The sequence below is a fragment of the Caloenas nicobarica genome, chromosome 9, assembly GCF_036013445.1.
Source record: "Caloenas nicobarica isolate bCalNic1 chromosome 9, bCalNic1.hap1, whole genome shotgun sequence".
Lineage (NCBI taxonomy): Eukaryota > Metazoa > Chordata > Aves > Columbiformes > Columbidae > Caloenas > Caloenas nicobarica.
This window is the reverse complement of record NC_088253.1, coordinates 21,224,266-21,250,139: the sequence shown is the minus strand read 5'-3', so window position 1 is coordinate 21,250,139 and position 25,874 is coordinate 21,224,266. Positions and strand designations below refer to the sequence as shown.

At 44.4% G+C, this 25,874-nt stretch overlaps 1 protein-coding gene across 5 annotated transcripts in view; it reads right to left on the bottom strand.

Annotated features, from left to right (window-relative positions):
• Positions 1-29: 29 nt before the first annotated feature.
• LOC135992239 (hepatocyte nuclear factor 4-beta-like) overlaps positions 30-25,874 on the bottom strand; it is a 63,595-nt gene continuing 37,750 nt past the window's right edge. For 4 of the 5 annotated variants that reach the window (XM_065641259.1, XM_065641258.1, XM_065641260.1 and 1 more), the window contains 11 exons: positions 25,623-25,805; positions 19,389-19,463; positions 18,916-19,087; positions 16,956-17,050; positions 9,545-9,651; positions 8,376-8,531; positions 7,740-7,827; positions 6,785-6,937; positions 4,790-5,026; positions 3,798-3,911; positions 30-2,821 (listed from right to left, as the gene is read on the bottom strand). In XM_065641259.1, coding sequence (XP_065497331.1) covers positions 2,685-2,821; positions 3,798-3,911; positions 4,790-5,026; positions 6,785-6,937; positions 7,740-7,827; positions 8,376-8,531; positions 9,545-9,651; positions 16,956-17,050; positions 18,916-19,087; positions 19,389-19,463; positions 25,623-25,737 — 1,449 coding nt within the window. In that variant the 5' untranslated portion in view covers positions 25,738-25,805 and the 3' untranslated portion in view covers positions 30-2,684. The remainder of the gene's footprint in view (positions 2,822-3,797; positions 3,912-4,789; positions 5,027-6,784; positions 6,938-7,739; positions 7,828-8,375; positions 8,532-9,544; positions 9,652-16,955; positions 17,051-18,915; positions 19,088-19,388; positions 19,464-25,622; positions 25,806-25,874) is intronic. The other variant, XM_065641262.1, reaches the window with a different exon arrangement.

Genomic DNA, 25,874 nt, shown 5'->3' with positions numbered 1-25,874 from the left:
AAGTCTTAGTTGATTAACTTCTGCTCTGTATGTCACATATTTTGCACATATACATGTGTATTTGCATATATTTAGGTTGCAGCAACTTCAGGGTAATGGTTTTGCATCCTTTGCCTTCTAATTTTATATGTACATGTGTATCAGGTAACAACTGATACTGCTCCAAATTAAAGATGCTTCTCTGCTTACTAAGGGTTTTAAGCTCTGCTACCTGCTCTGATAATTCTGCACCTCTGAAATATTTCTGCAGTTTCTCCTAGTGCTGTATTGCAGGATAAAGTTAAAATAAGACCTAGACTCAATGTTAATTAAGCCAAATGTTATAATTGGCAAGAAAATGGATAACTTACAGAGAAACAGGTAAGATTCTGTTACCTGAGATGCACGATTCGTGTTTTTCTGACAAGGCAGGTGGCATCTTGCTAGGCACCTAAAATGTTTTTATGTTATGTCTTTGAACCTCTTTTGTTAACAAAATCGTGATTCCAATAAAGCAAAAATCTAATAAAATAGTCACTTCCAAGGCATGTTTGCATAAGAATATTGGTTTGATTTTCCAGAGGGAATAAGAAAGAGATTTTTGCTGTGACTCTGTTCTGGCCCTAAATACAGACACATTATTGTTGCTGTAACCTTCACCAGACTCACTGAAGGCCAAGTCTGGTATCTACTTGTTCCTGTGCAATTTTGTTTTATTCTATCAGTTAATACCTTAGGTTACATCAGTCTCAACTGAAAGCTGGGATTTGCAGCCATGGGTGATTCTTTTTTATGAAAAATAAATCCCTAAGGTATTTGGAGAAATCAATAGAGAAACTTGAAAACTTGGGTTTGAATTAAAAAAAAGGCAAACTATCCATATGAAATATGAGAATATGGAATTTATTTCCCTCCTTAGTTTTATTTTCTTACCATTAATGAGTAGAAATGTACATTTAATTTCTAGAAAAGCAATGTAACCTATGTGCTGGAGGAACTGGAAGCAATGTCAGGTAAGTACAGCGGCGTCTGGCGTGCAGCAGGAATGCTCGCAGTGGAGCCTGGTTTCCAGATAGAGCTGTTGGAAATCTCAGTTATCAGCATATAATGTCAGATCAAATTCATCACAGAGAGTAGAAAAATAAAACCTTGCAATCCTGGGTGAAATTCAACCCTGTCTACAGTAGTTTTTCACATCTCTTTTGTGGTTTGGAGCAGCAACTCTAAAAATACCTCCCGGACGAGTGAAAGGTAACCTGAGTACGAAGTGTTCCCTTTTTGATGAAGGTTTGGATGCTCTCAACTTCTCTTTCAATCAGTAAAATTGTGTTCCTGTAGCCTCCTGCATCTGAGGATCTCCAAGTGCCTCACGAGCATTCGTGAATTCGCCCTCACAAAGCCAGAGCTGGGAGCATCTTCTTATTTTTGCCGTGACCGGGGATGCACGTGAGTTGAGAGATTTGTGCAGTGTGGTACAACTAAGAATTGTCCGTCATTGTCCGGAGACCCTGTAACCCCTCAAGAGCTTTTGCTGGAGATTGTTGGACTTGTTCTGTAGAATTCCAGCAGTCTGCTTTCTAACGAGGTGCAATTTATCCACAAGAAACGCAGTGACCGTGCTTTAAGGAAGTTTGAGGCTGTATAGTCATCTATTGGCATCATTTTAAATAGCTGCAACACGGTTAATAGTTGGTCAACTACTGCTGATTAAGTTTTACGTTAAGTGCAGAAGCACCTTCTGTTTTAAATATAAACATTTTTAAAATACGTACCTCACAGGTGACCTGCCTCTCCCTGTTTTTATACTTTAAAGCTTTGAAGTTTAGGTTGCAAACATTACAAAGAGAATTTTGCTGTAGTTTAATGTATATCTGTGTGCTGGGAGAAGGGTTGGGGTTTTTTTTGGCATTTCGGTTATGACTCTTTCTTCTTCCAAATATGTTTGCAGGTGATACAAAGTGGTGATTTGGTAAATCACCCGCCTTTCAAGCACCCTCCAATCGTGCATTTTGCCAGACCCAGCAGCCCCCGTCTGATGCAGAAATCCTCACTGCCGTCTTGGAGCTGCGTTAGACGTGCGCACAAAGTAGGGGATGCATCAAATGACTCACAGCTGGACTCTAGACATACTGGAAATTATATAAAATAACCAAATGTTTGCATTCCTGATCACAAATAAAAGCTGACCAGCATTAAATGTTAGCTGGGCGATCTGTGTGGAATAAGAAAGCGCTGGGCTGCTAAGGGTTATGAAGATATTCTTCCTAAAGCTTAACACGGGAGTGTAATTAAACTTTTAATAGGACTAGACCTTTTCATACTGACAACTCGAGACACGTTGTACTCATTAGCGATTACCAGGAGCTGCTTAAGGCATTTGGATTTATGAAGACAGTGGCTGAACGCTTTGAAAGGGTCATGACCACACCGAGTTAGGTGATGACAAATGCAATCGGACACCCTGCTCCACGTAACTTACAGTCTTGGTCCTACTGAAAAGAGCATCGACCCCAATCGCTTGTGAAACGAGTGGTGGGAAGACGCGTGCTGAAGGTCCTGCTGCAGGCGGGTACCTGGTGCTGGACTCATGGACGGGACAGAGTGTGACCGACGGACGTGTTTACGGGCAGGGGGTTGTTGTGTTTTGCCCGTTTCACTCCCAGCGCGGCTCCTGCGTTGCTCCCAGCTTCTCCTCCCACCTCGCCCTATAAAATCTCCTGCTTGGTTATCACTGTGGGAGGCAAGAGCTGCGTGACAGCGCTGGGCCCTGCGCTAGAGCCGAGTTTATAGTCGTCGCTGCCCGTGCTTGTCGAAGGAGACGGGAGGGATGTTTCAGGAGATGCTGTGGGAGAGAAAAGTAACTGAATTAAAATGGACTTGGGCACTGCTCAGTGCAGCAGTGCCCAAATAAAAGCAGCAAACCATCCTTTGAACCAAGGAGCAGGAGCTTAGGGGATGGGGCAGGCGGATCCATCCCAAATTCAGGCATGTTCAGGCATATTTTTCCTCCTGATAGGGCTCAAGGTGGGCTGATAGGTACATACAAACTTTTCTCAAGATTTTGCACTTGGGAAATGCCCCGAACTGTTTTTCAATCTTTTCTCTCCTCACCAGGGAAGAGATCAACCCGCTGCCCACTGCTCTGCATTTAGGGAACACAGCATCTCTCTAATATCCCTTAGTGCAAGGTGGTTAAAAAAAAAAAATACATGATGCCAACATTTATATGGCTGAGAAATAGCAAAATGTGCTACAAGAGGTAGATGACTGTAACTGGCAAAGCAACACTTTGTACAAGACATGGCAATTACATGGCAGTGGCTGTTAAATTGCAACTCACGTTCTACTTTTTTCAGCTCGTATTGTGTTCTGGTTGACAGCAACCGAGATGCTTTACATAGGGAAACTCTTGCCACTAATAACTGTGTGTGCTGCTTTGTGGTATTTCCCAGCGCTGCCTGTGTTCATAGAAACACACCGTCACCAATCTTGATTTCCTTTCTCTTTTTTTGGATCTTGTGATGTTTAGTAGCATCTCTAAATCCCTCTGGATCATGCTATTGTATGAAAATCGCAGCTGCTTTTTTGGAAGCACGTTTCTAGACAGCATAGTAAAGGAAGTCAGCATGGCAAGGGGCTGTGAACTCTGATTCAAGTGTAATATAAATATTTATAAATAAATGTAAAGTTTATAAATAAATGTAAAGTTTATAAATAAATGTATTTATCAATAAATGTAAAGGTCTTTTCCTTAACTGCTTCCCCTGTCCAGTCCCTTCATGATGCTGACACTAATAGCATAAGAAATGGACACATACGGTCTGGAGCAGTGTGAATCACAGAGCTCATGTTGCCTGGGAGGACGTGTCCTGGCAGCGGTTCCAGGTTGAGGTTGGGAGGTCCTGACTGGTACTGGAGATCAATGGTGGTTCCTGCAGTGAAAGGGGAAAAGACACCATTCTTTACATAGTTACCGAGAAGCCAGATGCTCTGGGACAAGTCTCTTTTTTTCAGAGAATGTGGGAGACCCCTGTGGGTGGGGGGTTAATGTCTTGCTCATCTTTTCTTCCCTCCTGCTCCAGGAGTCCTCTTTGCTCTCAGCCTTCTCACCACTTAGGGACAACCTCCTGGGATGGCTGGGCTTTCAGCTAATCACTAACTGCACTCTTCATCTGTGTGTGTCCCAATCAGTGCTCTTATCAGGGTTTCTCATATTGTTATAACTTTTGCATGTTGCTAACAAAAAAACGTGTTGGCTTCTTGAAAACTGCATCAGTTTGGTAGGTTGCATAAAATTCGAGTGATCCACTGGTGTGAAGCACCATAGCGTGTACCCCTTTCTATAAATCTGTCCCTGGATCAGATTTTAGAATCATAGAATCATAAGAATCATTTCAGTTGGAAGAGACCCTCAGGATCATCGAGTCCAACCATAACCTAACCTAACTCTAGCACTAAACCATGTCCCTAAGAACCTCATCTAAATGCCTTTTAAACACCTTCGGGGATGGTGACTCCACCACTGCCCTGGGCAGCCTGTTCCAATGCCTGACAACCCTTTCAACGAATAATTTTTTCCTAATAGCCAATTTTCAGAGATAGTCTGGAAATAAATGTCTTCGGCATTGGACTGGAGTGAGAAGGACCCATGTTCAAGCTGCAGTTCAACCTCAACCTTCACACCCCTCCTCCCAAGACCAAGTTCTCTCTACCATACATCCTCCAGAGAAGAACACAAACCCAGACATAAAACCATGTAACGGCTTTGAAGTAAAATAACTTTGCTGTCTTTTCTCAGCAGGGTTCCTACCTCCCAGCAGCATCTCCTGCAGCAAGCTGTCGATCCTGGCCACACCGAAGAGCTTCACGAACTGGACCTGCTCTATCATCTGCCAGGTGATGCTCTGCAGCGGGGGCAGCAGGAGGAGGATGTCGCTGAACCGGCCTCGGGAGTCGTACTGCCGATCGTTGATGTAGTCCTCCAGGTTGACCTGGACCTGGAAACGCATGTTCTTCACCTTCCCGGGCTCGCTCAGGCCTTTGCAGTCTGGGAGGGGAAAAATGAAGTTAATTCCTGGCCCGTGTAACCACAAAGTGTTACCCTCTGTAGAGGGAAAAAGATGCTAGAGATCCTCTGGCAATTATCTCTCAGAGTCTCCAAGTTTATCTGACAGCTTAGCACTGGGTTGCCACTATGTTATATCTCATATGGGAAAGGGGAATTTGAGGGGAAAAAGTAAGAAAATAACAACTTGCTTCAGATGGATATGTCTGGCTATTATCATTAGTAAAGAGGAAGGATTTAGAAGTTGAAGCGTATTTGTCCTTCCAAGGGAATGGCCTGGAATTTTCCCCTGAAAACTTTGAGTCCCAACTACTGCCTCTAAATCCATGCAGGTTTAGTGTCTATACGTTGTAATTACACCCGCTGCAGCATCGAATTCTTGTCTTGATTACCTGCCCCTGACCTGTGTTCGACCCGTTTTTCACAGACCCCTGGTCCGGTTTTGCTTAAGCAAGTAAATGTGCGTTCTGGGCAGGGTGAAGTGCCGGGATCTAAAGCTTTCTGCTCCTGCCTCTCCTGCTATCTAAAACTGAGATTTCTGGCTCACTGGACCATTTCCTCCACTGTCTACAAAGAATCCACGAGCACCACATTTTAGATATTATCATACCAAAAGATTAGATATTTTGAAGTAAATTATTGTATTTAAAGGAAATTATTGTACGTCAGCATGTAACTCTATGGACATGACTACTTGTTAGCATTAATGAGTTTCACTTCTGTAGAGCTTCACAGTTTTTCATTTTAGATGAAATCACAGCACCTCACTGTCTCGATGATTTAAAGCTTCACTGAGATACTGATCAGCCAGGAAGGTAATTTGTCAAACTCAATTTGGTAACAACACCCTTGCTCTGGTTTACAGCAGGCTCCTTATGAGCCAAAGTTCGTGATGTTTGTAAAACTCCTGTATCTCGGTTTCAAATCAGTGAACACAGCAAAAAATAAGTGACAGAAGATGCTCTAACTTCTCCGTGCTAATAGATGCCAAAGACAAAAGGGCATTGTTCTGGATTTGGGATTGTTCTCCCATCTCTTCTGCAAGCTACAGGGCAACACACACTAAAGGGACTTGAGTTTTATACCAAGAGGAGGTTTTTTGTGTGTAGAAACAGGAGTGTTTGGGGGAAAACTGGGCTGACACAGAAACACCCATGTTTGTGGAATGAGAATACAAGCATACAATAATACAAGGTTCCAAACAAGCTTTTGTTTGCCTCTGTGTGTTTCCCGGTTCTCCATCCCATGCGGATCAGCCCTGCCCTCGGTCAGTACTGGCTGCCAGCACGATGCATTAACAAACATCCTTGATATTTCTGGGTACTCTGAAAGGTCCAGTTCTCTGCGGTTTTTAATGCTGCTTTCCGAACTCTGATGGATGCTCTAAACTGCTGCTCAGTTGACTCATTTTGCTTATGCATAATTCACTATAGGTATATATGTCCTTAATAGTCATCTCCCTCATTTCAGACTGATGGGTTTTTGATGAGGCCAAGCTACAGAAGCAGCAAAACTCCTCTAGAGTCTGCAGAGTCTCGCATATCAGTCTGGCTGGAATTAACACTTGCTAAATAGGAAAGTATTCAGGAGCAGATCACTTCTAACATGTCCCTGCTGCATTACTCACTACAGCAGAGGCAGGGTGAAATGCTGAGGTGCTGCTGAGGGGTTTTCCTGGTTATTGGGGAGCCCTCAACTCCTTTTCAAGCCCCTTGCTTGGCAATCAGGAAGGAAGCTTACCTGGATCGAAGAAGATGATGGCTTTAAGGCAAGCGTACTCATTGTCATCGATCTGGATGTCCCGCAAGGGCTTCACCAACTCGTCCAAGATTCTGGTGGCCACACGAGCGATTTCCAGCTCCGGGCAGTGCATGGGGATGATGAAGTCGTTCCCTGGGGAGACAAGAGAAATTCACTGTCAGATTTTTGCTGTAGCTCTGTGGACAGGGTCTCGTCCTGAAGTCACCCCAAGGCACGTTGCCAAATAGTCCCCATGCCCACGTGCAGCAGATTTCCAGTGTGCAGCTTCATACTCAGATTCACAATTGAGATGCAAGCCATGGATCTCATTGTTTGGTCCTTAATTATCTGAAGTGCACCCACACTGTGCACAGAGCCTGCTCCACGTTCTGCTCTGGTTTACCCTCTGTTGTACCTAGCGTCTGTTTGCAAGTGGTGTTGCGTCTTTGTTTTAAAATAAACCCACCAAAAATAAAGTTCTCCCTCCCTCTTTTCTGTCAAGTGTGGCTTTCAAGGTCAGTATTCTCATTTTTCCAAGAATAATCCCACCTGTGATTTTGATCACAAAGAGCTACATGAAAAGGAAATACCTATTGGCACTATGCTTTTTAATAGATCTTTGCGCTAAATTTTTAGGCATCGACACCCAAACACCTCATGATTTGTGTCCTGGCAATTTCAGTTACTAAAACAAAGCAACGCCATTTGAGATGCCATTTGAATATTGGGTGTTTCTCATCCACAATTTCAAAGCAATAAGGGAACAGTTGTAAAAGTCCCACTGAATCTGCTTGCTCCTTTTTTACGCTTCTCCAGAGACTTTTGCAGCACTTAGTCTCAAGCCACACGTACAGACCCTGCCCAGGAGTGCAGAGAGGATTTCAGGCAGGCAGGATACTTGGCAATGACTCGAGCCTGCAAATGATAAAAGCAGGAGTGTATTTCAGTGCTTTACCTAATAACAGAAAATCGGTGTATGGTATCGACCGCTTGGCTACCCCGAGGAGCAGGTGTTCCCCTGCGTGGGCTCTGAGCAAGGCAACCTGGCGATGGCACAGAGGAAAGAAATAATATCATGTTTGAAAAGCAGAGAACAGAACGGTGAGCTGTTGCTGTTAGATTAAGCCAAATTTGGTATCTGCTTAGATATATCAAGTCTACAGATAAAGCACTATTAAGAGCTATAAATTATTAATATATCTTCACTTTTCAGAAGTGCTACATTCATGGCTAACTAAGTAAAAAGGTGTTTTCAACTGAAAAAGCAAAGAGAAGCCTGAGTAATTTGAGTTCTTAGGAAATAAATGGCTTTTATATTCAACTATCAGGTATCAATAAAGGGAAAACCAAACTTTTTTGAGTGGGTCCTCGTGCAGACTGGAGTAACCAATTCTGTTATATTCTGGGGGATTCTGGCTACTTGACTTCTTTTTAATTCATCCCTTGTCCTTTATTATTCCTTCTCTCCTGATAGCTTATTGCTCTGCATAGAGTGACCTATATGTTAACATCAGATTCTCCTGCTGGAGGTGCAGCTGGAAATTCCTATGGAAGGCGGCGGGTTTTCAGGGAAGAGGCATTTGCATTTTACCTGATCGTCGAGTGGGAGCTCACAAAATGCCGGGATGTATTTTGCCCATTCAACCAGCACCAGCAGCTGCTGCTTCATGGATTCACACACATCGTTGATGGTTGCAACCTTCTTCATAGCAATGTCCGCGCTGTGCACCGGACTCAGTGATGAATACTGAAAAAGAAACAGTCCGCGTTGTGTTGGGACCAGATCTGTGCTGTTTCGGCACCCTTGATAACAACAATTTGTTGATAACATGGGGAGATCTCAACAAGCCGCTGAGATGTTTGCTGTTGTGTCTCCACTGTCCGACCCACGGCGAAGCCTCCACGAGGTGGTGCTCGGTCCCAACACACACCCCTCCCTCCTCCGCCTCCTGCCCTCTCTCCAGTCTGGCTCAGGACAAAAAATCTGATTAATATTCCCATTCCTAGCAGCAGCCAGCAGCACTGGGTCTCTGCTTCCCACCAATCATTTAAGCCCGCCAAACGCATGAAATGCATCTGGCCTTTCTCCCTCCAGTTGCTGTCCGGCACACAAAATATCATTTCAATCCCTAGAGAGCTGAGCAGAGGGGAGAGGGTTAAAGCATAATAATTTTTGAAAAGGAAGCGGACGCATTGCTGCATGTCAAATGCAACATCTGGACCGTACGTTTCAGTGGAGAAAGGATATTTGCATAAGAATTCAAAGGATGCGCAGGGTGAAATTCATTGTGGAACATGAAATAAGAAAGCAGTCAGTGTTAGTTGAAGCCCAGCAATTTTGTTTGCTGTATTTTTCTCCCCTAAAACTGTTGCCCTGGTAAACAAGTTGCAAGAAAAGATAGAATTGACCATAACAGGAACATTATGCTCTGAGCAGGCCAGAGTGTGCAGCCAAGAGGGATAAACTTCTGTATTCAGTGGAATGGGTTTTTAGGGGTGCAGCAACAATTTTGGCTGGGGGCAGAGGGGACCCAGGGTCTGCAACATCCCCCAGCCCTTGGTATTTCAGATTTTATTTTTTTTTTCTTTCAGGTCTGCTTTTGGATATCTCTAATGCATTTTCTTCCCTATTTCTTTGCGCAAGGGCCATCCAAGGGCAGAAAAAGATCCAGCCCTGGTTGGTTTAGCCAAGTTCCCAAGCCCGTAGGGAAGACCTGAAGGCCACGTACTCGTCTGGAGGGCTGTCCCCACGTTTCGTACCTGCTGTGCCATGGCCTCGGCCTGGGTGAGCACGTTGATGGAGAGCGAGCCGTTGTCCTCGTAGCTGCTCCTGCGGATGCTGATCCTGTCGCGCTCGTTCTGCACAGCTGAAACGAGAGCGAGCGGTGGTTGTGTTAGCGAGAAACTTCCCACACAGCCCACGGCTGATGTTACTTGTGGTCCCCAAACAGGAGCGGATGGGGCTTTAGTGCCTGCAAGACCCTCCACTCCTGTTGGATGCTGAAATAAGATTAAACAGGCCCTTGGGGAGGGAAAAAGGCCACCGGAGAGGGAGAAGAACGAGGACAAGAGCAACAGAGCAAGATAAGACCATTTAGCAGTCAGAACCACCCCCGTGCGATGTTAGCTGGTCCCACTGGGTTTGATGCAGCTCAAAGGAAGTTTGGGGATTTGTTGTCACTCCTTTTCACTTCATACTGCTGGAATCCTGGCCTCCAATACCCTTTTTGCCACGTCCACACCGAGGACTCCTGAGGTCCTGGTCCAGCAGGATGCTCTTCAGGTTGCGTCTCGTCTTATGGCAGCGCTGGAAAAACCATCCTCTGATCCCACCTCAAAGCAACTCTGAAGTGTCCCCGGCCCCTGAGACGTCGCAGCCGGTGGTCCCCAGGGGACATCACCACCACCCACAGGGAGCAGCAAGAGCCACCTCATTAAGCAAGCTCCAAAGAAAAGCAGCTTAAATTCACTGATTTCACCTTAAAACCCTAGTCTCAGCCTTGCCCATCACACTGCGGATTTCGACGAGCCCGTAACCCCAGTGGCAATGCCAGCGCACAGCTGAGGGGACAGACCAAGCCGGGGTTTGTCTGCAGCTCTGCTGGCACTTTGTGCAAATCGCTGCAGCAAGTCAGCTCAGAGCGTCTCAAACTGTTAATAACAGTGACACGACGCACCTTGGACACACTACAGCAACCGCAACAGAGTGAAGACCAGCCCTGGGCTGTTTGCAAACAGAAAGGTATGGCCATGCCACGGTGGATTAGGAAACAAACAAACAAACAAACAACAAACAACAAACCAAAAGCTGATTTTTTGAGGTCCATTCCACCGTTTAAACCATGCTTTTCCCGAAGGCGCAAGCCACTTCTAGCCCCATGTTCCGTCAACTCTGCATGTTGAACATAAGTGATTTATTGCATTTTGGCAGCTTATCTTTGCAACACAGGCTCCAAGAACTGACTCACCTCCGCTGCAACCATCAAGTAAAGCAGCAGCAGAGAAAGAAAGAAGAATATAGACTTAGTCCAACCTCTTTTTCAGTGTTTCTCCCCCAAGCCCTATCGCTTCTGTCCAGCAGCAAACCAACCCGCATGGGGCTGGAGGAAGGAGCCTGAATGCAGACTCAGCATTTTCCAGACAGCTCATACGTCTTGGCTACGTCCAGCTCGGAAAGAACAATTGTCAGGGCCTTAAAGCAGAGGGAGCAGGAAGATTTAGCATGTGGTGATAATGCAACACATCCCTCCTCCTTCATACGGCAATTCCAGGCTACTTTTGGTTTTATTTTGGGGGGAATGACTCAGACATAGCTGTCAAAGAGCAACTCGCTCTGTGCTTTAACCCCTCGGATTTGAAACAGTGAAGTTTTGTCTCAAAAGTGGCCACCGGAGAAGACTTTTCCAGCAACTTTCTTTTGGAAGAGTCAGCAAAATAATTTCACCATCACTCTTTCGAGACTTGGCCTCACTGCTGGGCGTTGCTTTAGAGCAAGCATCCCCCTTTGCATGGGACCCGTTTACCTGAATTCATGCAAAGGAGGAGATGTGGGCACTATTCTTCACACCAGGTGGGAAGGTGGGTTGTCGGGTTTTTTTTGCCTGCTCAGGTCCAACCACTGCTCTGTTTTCCTAACTGGCCTCTGATGAGAGGCCAACAAAGTGAAAGGGCAGAAAACAAGCAACAGTGATAAAAATCAATAACTCTCGTTATCGGCAGGAGCGCAGTATTTATTTTCCAGGATTTGGGGCTCAGCCTTGCTGTTGGTCAGGACCCACTCAGTGCTGAGCTGAGGGTGTTTGGGGGGATCTGCTGGGATCCAGCCCCCAAAGCCATTTTACGTCTCAGAGCCAACCTCGCCTGAACGGCTGCGAGGGGCTGGGTGGATGCGACAATTTGTAAAAGATGCAACACATATACATATTACTGGGGACTTTTCAGGCTATGGATACTACATAGAGGCAATTAGACATCAATTTAGAGAAAAAATAACTACAGCCCTTGGGAAGCTCTGCTGACCTACCTTAGCAACATACATTACCCTATGCATGGGAGAGGTGATAGAAAAGGCTGGTCAGCAGGGGATCCCCACCAGTCTGAAGGTGCAGGTGGTCACTGGAACCACAATCCATGATTGATCTTCAGAGCAGAATAACCTTTCACGGCTTTCTTTGGTACACCAGGAAGATGAGCAACAGCATTGAGCAGAAGCAAGCCTGCCCACATCCATGTCATCTCTGACGTTCTTGGAAAGTGCCCCCCTGACCTTCTATGCCTGGTTTCTTATCAGAGCTCTGGGGGTGACAGGGCTCTTTTAGCCCACTTACAAGAAAAGGTACAAATTTTACCTTTCCAACTGATTTTCACATCTTTTTTTATGTAAGTCCTACAAACCCAGGCAGACCTGATCCTGTTCATCAATGACAGACTCCTTTAAGAAGCCTCGGCTTGTTTTTCCCCCTGGGTCGTTTTATGGCACATATTTCAGTGCTTCCCTCATGCTCTGATAAGCTCAATCTTCAAGTGTAAGTGGATGGTACAGACTGACTTTCTCAAGGTGATTTGGGTGTTATCGCTGAAAGTACCCAAGATGTGATGGAATTAGGTACCAAAGGGAGTTAATGTTTTACCTGCCACAAAAATCAATCTATTACTGTGTGGTAATTATATTGCTGTATTTATCGTGCTTGTAAAAGGGAAGGGATAGGTCACTCGTGGTGAGGCATCGGGAGTGCTCGGGCTCAGGCGTGATCTTGGCTTTGCAGTCAATGAAACTCGCAGGAAGGACTAAAATCCCAGTGCCGGATCCCACCACCTCCCAGGGGCTACTGTTTCCAGGACACGCCTCGCAAAAGCTTTGCTCGCCCATTTTGTTTTGTTATTCAGAGCAAGCCTGGACCCTTTTGCCATAAGCGCATCGAGGATGCTGGCGGGCGGGCAGGTCGTGGAGCACGCGCTGCGGCTCTTGAGCAAACAGCGGTGTGTTTGTGGGATTGCAACAAACCTGTGTTTCCCAAACATTTTGTCCTTGCTGCCTTGCCACGTAGGTACAGGGCCCGTGATGAGGAACCTCCGGGGAGTCCAATAAATACAGGCACAGGCATTGATTGGAAGGGGACGGCAGCAAACCAGTAACTTTCCACAGTAAGCGCAAAGGGTAAAGCCCTGCCTACATGAAAGTTACCGTTTCCATTATTATTCCATGAAAAAAATCCTCATTTCACGCATACGGAGTTGGAAATGTATTAATAAATGGCATAAGGGGAGAGGAGGAGGAGGGAGAAGCGAGTGCCCCAGCGTGGTACCAGCATTCACCAGTGCTCACAGTTTCTGTCTCCACCAAGGGATTTTCCCCTTCTGCTGCCTGATTTATTTATATGCACAAGTATTTTTTTTCCCCAAGCTACGTCTGATTTTGTAGGTGTGGTATTTTTTTTTTATTCGCAAATAAATCCCAATGGTACATGAACATTTAATCATTTCACAGGTTTGATTCATGACTATCACAAAGTGGAGAAAATCCTTTACCTTTTCCATCCATCTTTGCAATAAACTTCAGTCTCAGCCTTCTAAAAGCTGGCAGAAGAGATGTGCAAACAAAAGGTATGAAACAAGATAGAGGTCCTGTGAAACACCAATAAATTGGACAGGTTTGTAGGGCAGTTTTAACAAAAATAAATAAAAAAATAGCCTCAAATCTTCCCACTGTGTTGTGGCCATAAGTGATACAATAATTCCTTTCACTTCTGTGTAAAACTAAAGGAGTTCATGTACATTCATAAATTACTCTAAAGGGGATGAGAGGTTAAATATTAACCCTTCTTTTTTTTTTTTTTTTTTTTTTTTTTCCACCAGCAAACTGATTCCTGATATTGCAGAGCCCGCATTTCAAAAGGCTTCCAAGTTTTCAGACACTCAACTCCATGTGAGCAGATGACCCGGCTCACTTGAAAAATCACACCCTGCTACTTTATCCAAGGTTGAATATGATCTCAGTCAGATGCTAAAATTAGTATCCTGCTGTTTTCTTTGGATGTTTAAGTATCTGGTGCACTCCTCATTCACTGATGCTGTAGTGACCAAAAACCTGCCTGGTAGCATTGCGCGACATGGTAGAAATCAAACCTTGTCCTGTGCAAAGAGAGAAAATCAGAGGGAACAGCCAGAAAACTCCCAGAACGCTGTGGTACAGTCCAAGCCTGAACCACAAAACAAGAATAAAGGAGTGAATCTCCTGTCAAAATCTTAACTCCTGATCACAGTGGCGTGTCAGGAGACAAGAAGGGGTTTGTGTTCAAGCAAGCCTTTCCCTCTCCTCTAGTCCCAGCTTTGATGATTGTTTACCTGTAGTTATTAAAGTGAATTATTAATACAAAAAATGTAATTTGGATAGGAGCGTTTCTAAATGAGCTAATTTCTGGGAAATCTGGGGACTGGACTTCCCACAAGACTCAAGTTTTGGCCCTTTTTGCTCTCGCTGGTGTCGATGGAACCTGGATCCCGTCTGAATGTACAAGCCTTGAGGTGCAGGGCTCATGTGTGGGACAGTCCTGGTCCTTTCCAAAAGCAGGATCAAATTCAGATTATGCAATCTAGAGGATGCTACTGATGCTTTTCTCAACATCTTCTGCCCAGCTGCCCCACACCTATAGTGAACCTATAGCCTGACTGCGCTGTGGTCCCAGGAACAGCCCGTGCTGAGACCCTCAGCCCTGCACCTACACCACTGCCCCTATAGACAGCCAGTTTAAAGCTAGCTCGGGTGTTTGCATCGGATGGCTTTTTTTTTAGGCAGAAATTTCACTTCGACCAGGCCAGATAATATAGCCACACTCAATCTTTTATGCACTAGAATTGTTCCCAACAGGGGAAAAAGGAAAGGAAAAAAGACCCAAATGTGTCACGTCACGTCTTACAACAGAGGAAGGGAGAAGAAAAAAAAAAAAAATCACTGTGGATCCAAAATTCCAGTTTATCAGTTAGTTTTGCTGGGGAACAGCAAGTATCCCATATTGCGCACACACTCAGCAAGCAGTGGGTTGGTGGGACATGGTCACTGGGGAGGGTGCAAGGGTGACACAACCCTGCCAACCCCTACCCAGGTGTATTGTCACAGACAGGCTGGGAAAAGGATCGTTTCCAGCTTCTTCCCTTCCCGTGAATAAACAATGCTATCACCACACCCTGGAAAGTCTGATTGCTGTTATATGGGCTGCCTGAAAAGTGGTGTGCCAGAGAAAGAGTGTCACACTCTTGCGTGCCAGTGCTGGGACAATGGGACACATTGAGTGTGGATGTCCCAGCTGTGGTCTCCCAACATGAGTCGGTGCACACCACCAAAAAATTATACACAAGCCTTTGTATCATCCTCATATTGCTCTGTCCCAAGGCACAGTTTCTCTTTTTCCCTCATGCTTCGCAATACTGTTTAATATTAATCTAGAACCACCCTAAAGCAAATAACTGTGTTCTTTTTGTGCACACAATTGTGCAAGAAAATTTATTTTGCAGTTCTGCACACATGCTTTGGATACAGCCCTGGTCAGTTAAGCTAATTTCTGCAGAGCGGTTGCTCAAGGTGCTTTAAAATCTTCCTTACCAAACACATGAGCAGTTTGTGAGCACGCAACCTGACTGTGCACTCATAAAAAAGTTTCAAAGAATGTGACTATGTGGAACTTGAAATGAGTCATCTTCCATTAAGCTGCAATCAATAATGAAGGCATGAGCCACGGTTTTATAACTTCTACCATAAATCCAATAAAAATCATGCTTCGGCTCAAAGAATGGAGCTGATAACCAGATCTCAGCCTTTCCAAGCTGTGGAGCTTGCTGCATCGGCAATTGGCTGCATCCCCATCTAGAGCTGACCAGATATGCTTTGATTTGGTCTTTATCACTCGGAGGGCTATTTTTTTTCCTTCTGCTGTATTTACTCCATTTTTCCTAAGTCAAACCAACGGGCAGTTTTGCTACATCCCTGACCAATGCCAAATTGCAAGACACCCTTGTTCTCCAGGAAAACATGCGGTCGGAAGGTTGGAAAGATTTTTTCATCACCAGTGAAATCTGATGAATTACCAGAAAGGAGTGACAAATTTCCCCTGGGTTTCAGCAGGACTGTGATTTCACCCTGTGGGTGAGGGACGCTAAACTCGGTGGCATGGAAAGAAACTCTCAAGTTCCTTCCTAGCTCCCTCACCCATTAGCTGTCGGTGAGTTGGAAACCAGTACCAATGAAGGGTGAAGAGCGCTGAAACCATCACCTGCACATCGGCGGGATGTACCATCTGGTGTGGGCGGAGCCCCCACTTTGCTGAGCACTTGACGTACAAAGTCTCTGCCCAGAAAGCTTGGAGTAAGTAAAACAGTATAATCCAAGCTCTCGCACTACACAAAGACTGAATGATCAGAGATCAGAAATGCTGCAAGAGGTCCCAAAATTTCCCATGGAAGCTGGCTGTAGGGCATTAAGGCTGAGGTTAACAGAAGTGTTTTTTCTCTTGCTTAGCATTAGGCACTTTCCTTCAGTGCATTGGAAGGGTATTTCCCAATGGTCACTGGTACCGAAAAACTCTACAATGCTCCACCTCCCTCTTAACACAGCCAATGTGAAGGACAACAAAAGGCATCGGCCAACATTGAATGTGCCATGGAGGAGCAGCTCTTGCACCGTAAGATATCATGTTCAGGTTGTACCTTGTCCTAAGGGTTGCACCAAGCTACACGAGCATCAGCCAGGTCAATCACCAAATGCTACTGTGCGGTAGTCAGCTGTTGGCATTTATGGGATTGACAGTGGCAGGTCCTCGCTGAGATTGTCACAGCTGGGATTAGGAGTCACACTAGCAGGTGGGTAGCAAGAGAATTTCTGTTGTGAAACAATCAGAAGCTGAATAAACCCTGAAGAAGTCCATCCATTTCCCAGTATAAAAATACTCTAATGAGACCAGCCTCCCAGGATGGGTGAATATTGTCACAAGGCTCTAATTGTTGTTCACATCTGATAAGATAGGAAACGGGGATTTCAGCTTCAACAACAAGAAATCTCTCACTGCAACACATGAGCATCATCTCCCCGGACCAGGGCTGCTGCTCTCTACCACACTTTGTGGTGGGAGTAGGGCCAGAGACAGCAGCAGGCAGTTTGGAAATGTCTCTTTGCACCTACCTTCTTTCTTCATGCCAGCTCTGAAGCACTTCTTCAGCCTGCAGTACCTGCACTGGTTCCTCTTGTCTTTGTCTATCACACACTGTCGGCTGAACCTGGGAGGAGATAAGAAACAAAACTTGGAGCAACCAGCCTGGCATCAGCATCCCACTCACCCTGAGCAGCCCCAAATGCAGTCCCAGACCTCACTGATTTGAACCCTGAGAAGAGCCAAAGGTTTGCAAGAAATGGATTGAATCAACGTTGGCTTGGCCCAGTTCCTCCTCTTCCCCACCGCCGTTCCTGCCAGCTGGGAGCGCAGGCATTTCAGACCACCCACCCTGGGAGGACTGTGATGGTTTTGGCTGTGAAACCATGACTGTGACTCAAGTTGTGCTGGTGCCTGGCAGTGTGGGAACTCCATCTCCCACTTTCAAACACTCGTTGGGTGTTCGTCACTGGAGCTTGTTTGATCCGGCTTGTTAACAGGGGCTCTGCTTTGCATAGAATAATGACACTATGGACCACAAGCCCTTTTGTGTCTGCAGCCTAGTTCTGAGGCACGTGGCTTCCTAATTCCTCTTCATTTCAAAGGGGGATTTAGGAACCTATGTGCTGTTCTAGGGGTGGCCCATGTAGACTTGGCAGCTCTTGCCATTGTGGGTGAAGTGATAGAACAGGAATCTGTCACACAGAGAGGAGATGGAGGAGGTTACTCTGAGGCCATCATCAAGTGGTAAAAGCTGAGGCACTTTTCTAGGCTGGCAAAAAGCCAAAGGTCCAAAGAACCCGAAGACTTTCCAAGGAATTCACGTCTGTGATAAACAACAGAGCTCTGAGCTGGGCTAAATACAGTGCGGCTCACCAAATAAGGATTTGCAGACAAGCGAGCGTTTGCCATTTGCTTGGCTTCAATTCTGTGGATCTTCTCTGAGCTGCCAAATATCACAGAGATTCATGGATTCCTGGGGAGGGGCAACAATTCCAGTCCCAGGAGACTGAGAGCCAAAATTTCAGACAAAACAATAGTAGCTGTTCCCTGCTCCTGCAGGAATCCCACAGTTCCTGGGGTGGGCACCATGTGGGTGGACACTATTGTCACCCTGGGTGTCTTTCGTGGTTGGTGTGTCCTGGAGTGATAAGGACTCCAGGATCATTTTGAACAAACAGGGTGACTCGCATTGCAAAAATTTAGAATGCTCTTAAAGGAGGAAGAGCTCTGGAACAGAAAGAAAACTTCCAGGTTTTGATTAGAGATTAAGGGCTTGAGCATATTCAGAATTTTTTTCCCCTTCCTCCTGTGCTAAAATAAACACCATTTTTCTAAGATCAACCAAGATAGCTGCTGAATAATTTATAGCCTCCTCCTGGTAAAAAAAAAAAAATTCTCTCAATGTATACCTGTGTGCCGAAGTGGACATGAATGATCACTGGTCCACACTGGATTCTCAGAATGATTGTAAAATCATTACTTATATGTCAGCATACATAGCTTAATGATTTCAAAACAAAAACGGACACACTGTGGGGGAGGTGGATGCTTTGGAGGTGGCAGGTTCTTGGATGCTCATTGCTTTTTACCGGGAAAATCTAGAAACACCGCATTTGAGATGAAATCTCTGGAGTTTTGGTCCTTTGCCTCCTTGGCTTTCCCTTGCTGGGCTGTGATCAGGTTACGGTGTTGCTCCACACCCAGAAGCTGTATTTATATATTATACACCCCAGTCAAACCTCTGGTCTGTAAATTCCCCTTGATTTACACTGTGGGGAAAGCAGTGATGGTGAACTCACGAAATGGATTGCTCGGTGTCACAAAAGGTGTCAGAGTCCAAGATGAGATAGGACTTAGCTTACTCCTTCGCATTCACCTCATGGTAATTCAGCATTTGGGATGGGGGCCCCATTTTACAACCTGACCCCCAGCCCAAATTATTTACAGTGTCAATAAATTGTATTTATTTAATGCAGAAGGGGCAGGTACCTGCAGGAATAGATATGGTTCTTGCGGACGCTCCTCCTGAAGAAGCCTTTGCAGCCATCGCAGCTGGATGCCCCGTAGTGTTTGCCGGTCGCCCGGTCCCCGCAGATGGAGCAGAGGGAGCTGATGCCGCTGCTGAGCAGGTTGGTGTTTGCTGATTCCGCTGCGATGGCCTCTGCGGGCAGAGAACAGGGACCATTAGACCCCTCTGTGATAAAAAGCAGAATCAGCAAGTTGCTTTTTTTAAGCAAAGCACACACTGACCCGGCCCCCTCCCCACACACACGTGTGCGCATGTAGCATGTGTTGTTAGTAAAGCTTCCAGATTGATGGTCATGTTCCTCCCAACCTCAGCTGAGATTAACTCTGTTGCTTTGCTTCAGTGAACAGAGAGATTTCAAGCTGCACAACCCAACGAGCTCACAAGAATTTAACTATTATCACTACTTTCCTTGGCAGATGCAGAGAAACCTTACCTGGATGTGAGATACATGCTTTTGAAGCATGGGGAACCACCTCCCCGTTAGACATCTGGAGAACATGGTGCAAAGCTGGTGCCCACAGAAGACAGTGGAAAAAACATCATTAACTTGAAAAAGTAGAAAGCAATGAAGAGACAGCAGAGGCAGGAAGGTTGGACTATTTAATGTACATGAAGAGGTGTTGGAGATGAAAGGCTGTTCTTGGATGCTCCTCTGCAGCTGGAGGACAGAGACAGCAGCTCACACCAGGGTCACTTTAGTTCTCCTAAGTCCTGTTTCTGCTCTGAATTGCCCTCTGAGGAGGGTCATTGCTTCCCACTGGAAAGCAAGAGGAGTGCAGGAAGATGGACCTTCTAAATTAGGGACCTAAAGTTAGGTCATATGAATGCCCTCTGTCATGTCCTCTGTTTGCACCCACTCATTTGGGGCAGGAATAGCTCTGCCCCTGCCTGGCCCATGTATACACTGCTGAAAACTTCTCTTTAAACTCCTCCCTTGGCCTTAACCACCAGACTCGCTTCCCTCTTAATCCTCCTAATTTGAGGCACAACTCGGGGAAGAAAAAAAAAAAGCCAAAAAAAAAAAAAAAAAAAAAAAAGAGACATTTGAGAAGATGCAGATGACAGTGTTTACATCTTGACGAGAGAAGGAATGTTTGTGGAGTCTGTCCTGACCTGGGCACTCGCTGCAGGATGATTTTATGTATTTATCACACCTCTGGGAGCATGTTTGTTGCTCCAGAGCAGCTGATCTTGTGCTACAGTGACCTCGGCAAAGTCTCTGGGACAAGACACATCCCGCCTTGCAGAGGAGACGGGCGGTGATGAGAAAAGCTCAGCTGCTGTTGTATTGAGCAACAACAAATCTTAGAGAAAATTACTCAAAGGGGAGGAATTGGCATCTGATCTGGATAGTCCAGAGAAAGTTTTCTAACACATAATGTGTAAAAATAGCTTTGGGTAATCCACGCACAACATGTATATATAGAGTGGGCTATTTTTGTGTATGAATACACATCGAAAATTTATAGTGAAAATATTTGCTATGCAATGAAAATTTTAATCAAAAGCCAAAGAAAAAGCTAATAAAGCTTTAGTTTTTTAAAAAATGGGAAGTTTTTTAGCTAAGGTTTAGACATTTTTAGCTAAGACTTCACAAATGCAAAGGTCAGACTTCCTTTCACTCCTTCAAGAAAGCCCCTTTTGATCTGTATTTCACCTTCTAACAAACGGATGAATAAATAAGTAGGTTGTAGTGAGATTGGAGCAACGTCACAAATAAGAATGACAGTGTCAAAATCATTCTTAGGTCATAATGACAGGAACTGAGTTTTACCTGTTCCCAAAATCCATTTAAGATGCTCCCAGCCCTGATATTTGTCAGTAAGTGGCACCTGGGGCCTTTGGGAACATCGTCTGCGTTTGACGTGCTTAATGGTAATTTGCATTGATCTTTAGGGTTTTTTTACATAGATTCTTGATTTTATTTTGCTTGATAACTCCGTATTAAATGAGCTGTACTAGAAAATACTTTCAAGGGGAACTGTACCGCTAAACATTCATGCATCTCTTGCTCCATCTATTCTTTTGAAGGAACATATTACCATAAACAAATGTGCTGAGTGTCATGAATTTCATTTGTAAACTGCACAAGAAAAACAGAGATAAGAAGGCTAATCTTCTCTTCTCTTCTCTCATGCTTTCTCTACTGACTTCAGAAGAATAAAGTAAAGGTCATATGGTTTGGGTCTCCAATGGAGCCTTCGTCCTTCAGCTGGGTCCAGATTGCAAACCATTCCTGATGCTCGAAAACATTTACTCACCAGAGAAGACTTTTTTCCCCCTTATGTGAGTAGGACATGTGAGGAGCTGCTTGCTGATTTAAGGAAGAAATTAATAATCTGGCCTTAAACCAATGATAACCGGAGGAAGGACCACCAGCACTGAGCATGTAAGGTCCCCATGGAAGGTACAAAACCAAATTTTGGCCTCAGTTGTGCCCATGAAAACACAGACAAGCCCATGGGCTACAGCTGAGCTGAGTGGCTCTATGTTAGGGCAGATACTTAGCTAAAATTTCAGTCCCTGTGAGGCAGTTACACGTCCTTTTCAGCTTATTGAAAGTGAACAGAAATTTCAAAAAAATCAAGAAAAGCCCTGAGTCTGTATGCACATGTTGATCATAATGATACATTTTACTTACAAAATCCTGTCACCAACTAATGATGAGCTCCAAATGAGAACTAGCTCAGAGAAGAGCAAAGGCACAAGCGATATCGCGTGCATCAGAAGACGACTGTTTCGACATGGCTTTCAAACCTAGCCAGTATTTGGGGAATGTCTGGGTTTTTCCTGGCCTGGTCACTGCTAGGAAAGGCAGAGGAAACCAAGATCCCTGCCAGCACTGTTGCCTGCCTGTGAAATCAGCTGAAAACTGCAGACCATGTAATTCAGCCCTGTCAGATACAAGACGATAATCTGCTCAGAGCTTCATTTATCATTTTTTACCTCTCTGGAGGGTTTGGTACCTGGAGCTCAGCGCCACACCAAGATGGGCTTGAAGGCTGCTGGGATGGACCTGGTCGGAGTCCGGCTGGCTCACAACAACTGAAACAAGCTCGCAACTGTCCTCACCACCCTGGAGAGAGATGCTCAGAGATGCATATCTGTGTACAGACGCTTATCACCGTGGTATAACAGAATGGTCCCTAATTCATGCCCCGGTGTCTGAAATTTCTCCTGGAGAGATGAAACTGGTGACATTCTCCAAGAAGAGACCGAAACCCACCTTGTGTGGGTTCCAGGCTGAACTGAAGACCTGTGGTTTTGGCCAGACTCCTCACTAGGACTGTCCCAGATGTTGACTGGCAGAAAAATCTGCAGTTTCAACCATCTTTTGTGAGTTATGCATGAGCAGCATGCAGATCGGGAACTGCAGCCTACTAAATGCCGATGAGAGTGTCCCAGTGGCTTCACCAGCCTTGGAGTCAACCAAGCGCACAACTGAAACAAATACAAATTTGTGTTATCTACTGCCTCTCTGTGTCAGTTGTTGCCTAATCAGGGGTGAAACGAAGATGACAAGTTTTACGGTGATAAGAAATGGCATTGAAGGTGCTCTCAGTGGGGATGCTGTTGGGGAATGATACCTGGCTTCCACTAAGAGCTAAAGCTTGGTATGATACCTGACCCCTGTAGATTTCTCTGCTGATTTTCCTTTCCATTGTTTTACTGGTTACCAAACTCTTCAAGGCAGTTCCTATCTCTTCTGGATGCACATCGTATAGAAGAATTACCTTCCAATACTTTCTAGAATGGCTTTTGCTCTTGTCTACCCAGAAATCCAAGCCAGTCTCAGCGCACATAATTTGCACCTAACAAATCCCCGAATTACGTGTGCTGGACTGGAAGGTAAAGAGATCATAAATACGGCTTTAGGGCACGCACACGCGGTCAAACTTGGTGGCCAAAGCCAGCATTGCGAAACCTGTGCACACAAACCTAGGGCTGGAGAGGGGCTGGCACTGAAGCCCTGGTCACGTGCAGGTCAGCCGCTTTCTACATCAGCAAATAGAGGGGGAGTTTTTGAGCTATAAAACATAACTTTGATTTAGTGCTTCCAAATCATGCAGAAGCAATGATGGAGAGGCCGACCAGAGAGGCCAGAGCTCCTCGCAAGCACGCGTGCAGCTTGAGGGGTGGTCAAGGTCTGTCAAAATATCTTTGACGGCTTTTTCATGATCTGAGTTGGGTCAAACCGCAGCAGGGCTGGCAATATTTTTTTCATCAATGTTGTGTCAAAGTCCCAGGAACCAGCGTGGTGTTTGAGCGCTGAGATGGGAAAGCGAGCACCACCATGGGAGAAAGCGTTTGCTGACACTCGACTAAAGAATTAGTGCAATATTTCAATAATGCTTCATATTTTAAGCAAAATGACAACTCAGACAAGAGCGTGAGGAAATGGGCATTAGCAGCACATAAAACCCAAGTGAGAATATGGCTTGTAATGCCAGCCAAAGTAAAGGAAACAAGTTTGTACAAAATGGAAAATTTTCTGCAGTTACAACACATTTTATAAAGGAAATACAGGATTAGCATTGATTTTTGTTCATTTCCTTTTGCTATTCTTTCTATTTAAAACAGACCATTTTTTTTATACTCCTCCTCCACTCCCATAATGGACTCTATTCTTTATTTTGAATTAGTCTTGAAATATTTGTCAAACTATGGGCTACTTAAAGGTGGAAAATCCAAAATATATACCTAGGCAAACCTCAAAACAATAGCAGCTTCCTGAAGCAGAAAGCTTAGCACCGGAAGTGCTTCACATCATTAATCAACTCGAAATGTTGATTAAATAATATTACAAAAAAGGAAATGGTTTTAAGTAAGCATCATCTTCTTTTAAAATATTCTCATTTTCAATTTTAAAATTGTTTAGAATGTAAGAAACAGTCCTGAGTCCATTAAAATAAATACTGCACCTTTTCTTGTTTGTGTTTATATAGAGGGCAAAACTGCCATTAGATTTAGTAGGGGAAATAATATGGAATAATCTTGCATAATGGGAAATATACATCTTAAAACAATTCAGTCCCTTTTAAAAAATACCTAAAACTATACTTTTTCTCAACTCTAACAACTTTAAAAATATTTCTGAAACTACAGAGTACCTGCGTGAACTGTTATTTTGCATTACTTATGGGAACTGAACTCAGCTGGTTAACAATATATTTCCATACATGGACATTTCAGGTCTTTTTTGAAGTTATTTTTACAGACTGTAGAAGAGGACACTTACCCAAGACAAACAAGCTAATTTCAAAACAGCTAGTTCCTGCGAGAACTGGTTACTTATTAACGGCTAGATAAATAACACAATACCGATCTAGATAAACTTCAGAAAAAACTCAACCTGTCAGTTCTACTACATGATACAACAGAGTCCCAAACAGGTTTTGGCAGTTAATTTGCAAAATTATTTTGAATTTTGAGGAAATTTGTACCACTCTAAAAAGTAAAAAATAGCTTGTTGTTCAGCAGCAAGTGACAAAGAAAAACATCTGTGTTAAATAACATTTCTGGAGTAGGATGGCAGATGGAAACCCTTCCACAAGAATAATATCTAGTCTATCTAGAGCTGGCAAAAAAAAATATATTGAAAATCTTATATTTAGGAACAAGCAGAGCTTTTATTGAAGTCAACTTGAAATTCAGATTTCTTTGGGTCTTTTAACTTTAATTGTCTCCTGACATCCTCCCATGTCTCACAATAATAACTCTAATCATTTTAAATTGTAGGTGATAGCCCTGCTGAAACTCTGGTTTCTTTTGATGAGACAGCCAAAGAACAAATGTGAGATCCTGAAAATCTCATCTTAATTTCACTGAGCTTCTTAACAATTTAAACAAAATCCTGCCAAAACTCTCCAAAAACATTGCTAACGTTGGAATCTCATTCGGTTACGTGATTGGTTTCATGCTATATGACAAAAATATCCTTTATTTTTCACAGAGTGAACAGTTAATTTCACATAATACTGTTTGCTTTATGCCCGGGTACTTTTGACTATTCAAAATCTAAATATCATGCAATACGCTTTAATTCTGCGAACAAAGCGGAAGTCTCTGCACATAAAAACACACGCCTCGCAGTCAAGTTCTTTGTGTGCTGTTAAGGCTTTTAGACCATCTTGGTAGCCCGAAAAAAATAGAGAGCTAGTAACAATTTGGATATTGCTTCTCAATTTAAGTACCTAGGAACAAGTGAAATTTAGCGCATGGTGTATTTTCTGAGTAATAGACAAACGTCGTTTGAGATAGCATTTTTTTTCCAAGGATTAAATATGAACTTAAGTCATATAAGCGAATGAGACACACATTATAAGGAAGAAATCTTAGTAATAACTCCTCACATAAGTCATACAGGGGGACAAACCTATGGTATTCCATCAAGAGCTCCACCAACATCTGCAATACCTCATGGGCTCTTCAGGACGTGACACTCAGCCCACCAAGGAAAGGAACAACTCAAAATAGGACCGACAAGTGAAGGGGTTCCATTTCAGCCCAAACACAACTGCAGGTTCAACACCAGTTGACAGGTCAGCTGCTTAAATATTACCCCTTCCACCCTTTGCCCCACACCTCCTGCCTGCCTTTCCCAGGTGTTCAGCTTTAGAACAAAGGTAGCAGACGTTATTCAAGAGGAAGCAAACAGAAATCTCACCAGCGTTGTTGGGGAGCACCCGAAGGTTGTCAAATTCCAGCATGGTATAAGAGGAGTCCAAGGAGTCGACGTAATCTGGCATATCCATGTCCATGATGGACTGACAAAGCTTCATTATTACTTGTCAACAGCGAGGGAAGCGGCAAAGAACAGCCCTGCTGTCAATCACGGCCAAGGTTTCCTCTGCAAAGAGAGACACCCCAGCCCTCGCGATGACAAATCATTACCCAGCTCTGCCCGCAGTCCCCTCCC